General features: G+C 40.0%; 1 protein-coding gene across 2 annotated transcripts; it reads left to right on the top strand.

Annotated features, from left to right (window-relative positions):
- The first annotated feature begins 1764 nt into the window (after window positions 1–1764).
- LOC100273769 (uncharacterized) lies at window positions 1765–4717 on the top strand. Of its 2 annotated transcripts, none has more exons than XM_020544268.2 (6): window positions 1765–2006; window positions 2156–2229; window positions 2520–2577; window positions 2661–2762; window positions 3264–3420; window positions 4106–4717. In XM_020544268.2, the coding sequence occupies exons 1-6, from the start codon at window positions 1863–1865 to the stop codon at window positions 4567–4569; spliced, it is 999 nt and encodes a 332-aa protein (XP_020399857.1). In that variant the 5' UTR covers window positions 1765–1862; the 3' UTR covers window positions 4570–4717. The 2 variants fall into 2 exon arrangements, with proteins under 2 accessions (XP_020399857.1, NP_001352293.1); NM_001365364.1 differs by having other exon boundaries at window positions 1832–2006; window positions 4181–4707.
- The last annotated feature ends 592 nt before the right edge of the window (window positions 4718–5309 follow it).

Raw genomic sequence — 5309 nt, 5'->3', positions numbered from 1 at the left:
TACTTATCGACGGAGTTCGAGATAGAGGATATGAATTGAAAGAGATTTTCAATTCAAACTAAACTATCTTGAGTATCTTGGATACAAAGTTGTCTATATCCAACGTATATTGAAGAAATTCAATATAATGGAATCATAGTCATTTGATTCTTTCAGATCATGAGATGTGCTATTGTATCTTGCAAGAGCATCCGGCTGGATATTGCTTTGCAATGATTTGCTAGCTAACAGCACATGAGATCGAGTTATGATCTCCAGGTGTACTCATGCTCTCCTTATGTTTGGATATATTGATCTTGGATATCTATAGAAGATCCCCAGGTACAAGATCAATGACATACTTCTGGTAAGTTGGACCTACTGTTTGATAAATGTTAATCAACAGAGATTAATGGTCACTTACACTAATCATTCTATAGTACACTTCGTGGGATTGTACAGAATGATATACTACATACAGAGGGTATGTGGTGGTCATGATTTTATATCAGTGACCTTATTATCTATGAAGATAATATTACTTTGTGTTGTTTAGATGAAAAACAAGTTACGAACTAAGTCTCTACTTACTCCACATTTTAGATGTGTTTGAGAGCAGGTATGGGATGACTTAGTGTTTTGTAAAGATCAGGGGGAGTTTCCCTCTTGATCGAAAGAACTTGTTTATACATCATGTTGTACTCTTTTCTTCGCATGAGTTTTTCCCTGCTTGGGTTTCTCATTCAAAGTTTTTAACGAGACAACATCAACACAAGGTCTATGTCGTATCATCTATTTTTCCCGTAGAGGTTTTCAAGGATGATATATTATGACATAGTTATTGTTGTATTTGAACTAGGATATGAGTTTATATCCCTAGAGTTCAAATGGATCAACAATAGAGTATGACTACTCTCCTTATTTTTCCGTTGGGTTTTTAAGGAGACTCGGCTGATATGTTGATTTCTCAGATTTTCTGACTAGATTATCTTGGAGAAATATTAGCCTGAGTTATATGTCTCATCATTTATTTTCCCCACTGGGGTTTTTGAGATGATGACTATAGACATATTATTGTTCTTTGGGCTAGAGGTCCATTGGAGAACAATGTCGTATTGTGGTTCAATTGAACCACTAACCATTATCCATAAGGATAATTGAGCTTGTGTTGTTCAGATGGAAACAGGAAAATGGAAACATTAACATCTTGCAAAGTCTTGTGATAATCTTGTTGATCTATTCACAAAATCTCTACCATACTCAACGTTTTCAGAAATGTGTTGAGGTGATTGGTATGAGAAGACTCAAGTGTTTGCAAGATCAGGGGGAGTAATTCTCCGTGATATTCGACCTGTTTTATACCATCATATTACACTCTTTTCTTTGTATGAGTTTTGCCTTGTTAAGGTTTTCTCATCCAAAGTTTTTAACGAGGTAATATCAACTAAGCTATATGCTTCATCATTGACTTTTCCCCACAGGGGTTTTTACGAATGATGATTACAAGCATATTTTCTTTTGGAGTTCGTGTGAGATTATTCTCATTATCCAAAAGACATTGTGTACTCCTTATTTTTCCCACAGGGTTTTTGAGGAGATAAGATCTTGGAAGAACATCTGACAGATCATCAAATGAAGTTGGATTGATCAAGGGGGAGTATTACAAAATATTACATATGTGATCAATCCAAGGGGTGCGACAATTTTCCCCAAAGGACACACCTCTTGGGATACACCCCTTCACTTGTATATAAGTGTAATGATCTGTGGAATACAAACAGTTCTGTCATTTGTTTCTCTCTCAATTCTCATTTGCCACTGAGTATACTTCAACACATCAGACTCAGAGCCTGCGCTGTCGGATTCGCCGCCAGCTAGGCGAGATGGCTGCGCCGTTGCCTCTTTCCGCGGAGGACATGCTGCGCGTCAACGGCAGCCGCCGCTTCGCCGCCGCGATGGCGGCCGCCTCCCCCTTCGCGTCCCTCGCAGACGCCCTCCTCGCCGCTCGGCGCATCTGGCTCGACGAGGTGTGTCACCTACTCGCCTTCGCATCTTCTACCTTCCTTTTATCCCTACTTGAATTTCCGTCCACCCGCGGGACTTCCGTTTCCTGCTGTACTGATGGTGTGCTTGCTGCCCGTGCGCGCGCCACGACCCATCGCTGAATCGGATCAAGGTGGATGTCAACGGATGGCTCGAGGCCTTCGCGGCGCACCCGGCAATCGGAACCACCTCCCCATCTGTCTCCAAGTCGGTGAAGTGCATTGCCCTCTCAACATCCACTCAATTCGTCCGCTTAATTTTCAGTTGTCGTTTTGCTGTTGTCGATCGCGCCTCGCTCGGGTCGCTGTGGCTGTCTGTGGATTTTGTATATACCAGTACTAATCAATAGATGACACGGAACCAATCACATGACCTGGCTGCGCGTCATGGCGAGTTCAAGTGTTGAAATCAGTAAAATCAAACTGGCGAACCGTTTCAGGACAAACCATATGGCGCTAGTAACTGTGTTGGTAATCTCTGTTTCCTTTCTGGTTTAGGTGGAGCAAGGAGGAGCAATCAGCAGCGCTCTCCACAGCCACGGACTCGACGGCCCAGGTGCTACATCAGCTCTCACTTTCCCTTGTATGTCTTATATAAATTCTGGACTTAGTTTAGTTTTTTTCCTCCACCTGCTGCAGGAGCTAGCAGAGTGGAATGCCAGATACAGGGAGAAGTTTGGCTTCGTCTTCATGATTTGCGCTTCTGGGAGGACTGCAGCTGAGGTCTTGGCTGAGCTTAAGGTCTGAATACATCATGTTTGTCTTCAGATTCAGTGTCCACTTCATATTTGTCCAACGAAGATCTGCTCCTAGAAGGACTCAAAACTTACAGAATTGTGTTAGATCCTTGCTAGAGTCCTTGCCATTGACTTGGGTAATGACTGTTGACCAATGAGGTGTTGTGTTGTCTGTACTTTCAGGAAAGTTAAAACATCTATGCATTGTTGTTTAGGGATTGATGATAATACATGATAAGAATAAGACCATCCCTCTACATATCTGTAGCTTCATTGTAAAATAAAAGCTCTACATGAATCTCAAACCTAATCGAAATTGAATTCGGATGATGTTTTATGATCCACTGACCACTGGTGGGACATAATTCTTATTTTAGCCTTACCTCCTTGGTATACTACAATTTGAAAGCTGCAGCTTACTTCATAATTCATGTATTAACTTAAAGATTGAAACACTATGTTTCCTTGTCAATATAATGGCTTTTGTATTATCCTCCTATTTCAGAGGCGTTACACGAACAGGCCAATTGTCGAACTTGAGGCTGCGGCACAGGAAGAACTCAAGATAACTGAACTACGTCTCACGAAGCTTTTCTCATTGGAGCCTACTGTTCCCTCCACTACAATTGAAGGCCCCACCGTCCAATCAGATAAAGCAGCAGGTATCAATCCACTCTATCCCTTTGTAGGTTATAAGAAAATGTCATCCTTTTTTACTTTACATGTTTGTGAGTTTTGTTGTATCTATCTTATATTTTTTATGCATTTTCAGTGTCAAATGTCCACACATACAATAGCGTATTATGAGCACCATTGAATCTGTTCAATTCTTCATTATCTGGAAGTTCTGTTGTTCCATTCACGTTAGCTACTGTTGAGTGAGCAGCTGGACATGGAGTTTGTTCGCCTTCAGGCATATACATATACTCTTTGTGATCTATTTTGACTAGCAGTCACAATATTGTGTAATGCTAAAAATGAATATCTGCATTGAATTAGTGCTAAGGTTTCCTTATTGTCATCTTCTTTGCTAATTGAAATAGTCTGATTGAGTTTTCTCTTAATAAATAGAAACAGAAGAAAAATATTGATGCATCTACTATTTTGCAAGGAATATTTTGAAACAAGAACCACATAGTTCACAGCCATGAATAAACTAGTGAATTGTGTTGTTGAATGAGCATTTGTTGTTAAGGACATCGATTTTCATCTAGTTAACAATCGATCTGTCTCCATCATCAATCTATACTTTTATTCTCATTCATTGATTCATGTGCGTTACTAGCATACTATAACAATTTGCTATATGTATACAATTTGAATTATTCTTCTTAAATTTTCAAAAAGATCGCATACGGATTATTGGAGCACATCTTGGAGCTCAACCTCAGCCTTGTGCCAATAAAGCTCCTGAAATTACAGGTAGCTCGAACCGAAGTCGTCCGCCTATTACAACGCATGTGCTGGACATTGCCCGTGGATCGCCTGCATCTGGAATCGAAGTTCACCTGGAGATGTGGAAGGATTGTTCAGCTCCTCCATCATTCAACAACAAAGATTTCAGCGGATGGGAAACTCTAGGCTATTCCGTTACAAACAATGATGGACGCAGTGGCCAGCTGATGGACATTGTCGATAATATTGCTCCTGGTTTCTACCGCATAAGCTTCAACACTGGCAAGTATGCCCCTGCAGGGTTCTTCCCTTATGTCAGCATCATATTCGAGATCAAGGAGAACCAGGCGGCAGAGCATTTTCATGTTCCTCTCTTGCATTCCCCTTTCTCGTTCACCACTTACCGTGGAAGCTAAGTTTTCAACTTACGTGCCATTACCTCTGTTGGGATGTTCGAAGCAACTTGTAAACTTGACACTTCCGTTGTGATAATAATCTGGTTCCATGTAAGCAGGCTTTATACTTTAATAACAAGTAGTATTATGGAAGTCAAATCTTGTGATAGTCTTGCTGATTTGTTCACTAAATTCTTAGCAGCAACCATATTCAGAAAATATGTGCATAGTATTGGTATGAGACGATAAGAGACAAGGTTCAAGGAGAGATATCTCTGATGACAAGACGAGTTTGAATCAGATCTTAATATTGCAATCCTAAAGATTGCAATACCAGGATTGCAATACCATGAAAACTATGGTGTACTCTTTTATCTATTGTGAGTTTTACTAAAGTTTCTTTTGAATGTTTTTTTAACGAGGCAATAAGTACAATGCTTTTGGTGGCACTATGGACACTTTTTCCATTTTTTACACTGGTATTTCGGAGTTTTAGCGAGACATGAGATTGTCGTGGTATCGTCCAAGGGTACCCCCTATGATAAGACTAAAACTAAAAATATGGGCTCTGCCAAAGGTGTTATGATAAGAATATATTAGTCTCGTGTATTCTCTTTGTTGTTTTTACCTGGCATGAAAGATCTCGATATTTTCTCACGCATCACTTCTTAGGACTAGTTTGTAAACCCTATTTTTAAAGGGTTCATTTTTCTAACGTCCCGTTTGGACTATTAGAATTGAATTCCATTCTAATAATAATA

The sequence above is a fragment of the Zea mays genome, chromosome 9 (genome assembly GCF_902167145.1).
Source record: "Zea mays cultivar B73 chromosome 9, Zm-B73-REFERENCE-NAM-5.0, whole genome shotgun sequence".
In the NCBI taxonomy this organism is placed as follows: domain Eukaryota; kingdom Viridiplantae; phylum Streptophyta; class Magnoliopsida; order Poales; family Poaceae; genus Zea; species Zea mays.
Note: the sequence above shows the minus strand (reverse complement) of the source record. Positions and strands in the feature narration are given on the sequence as shown.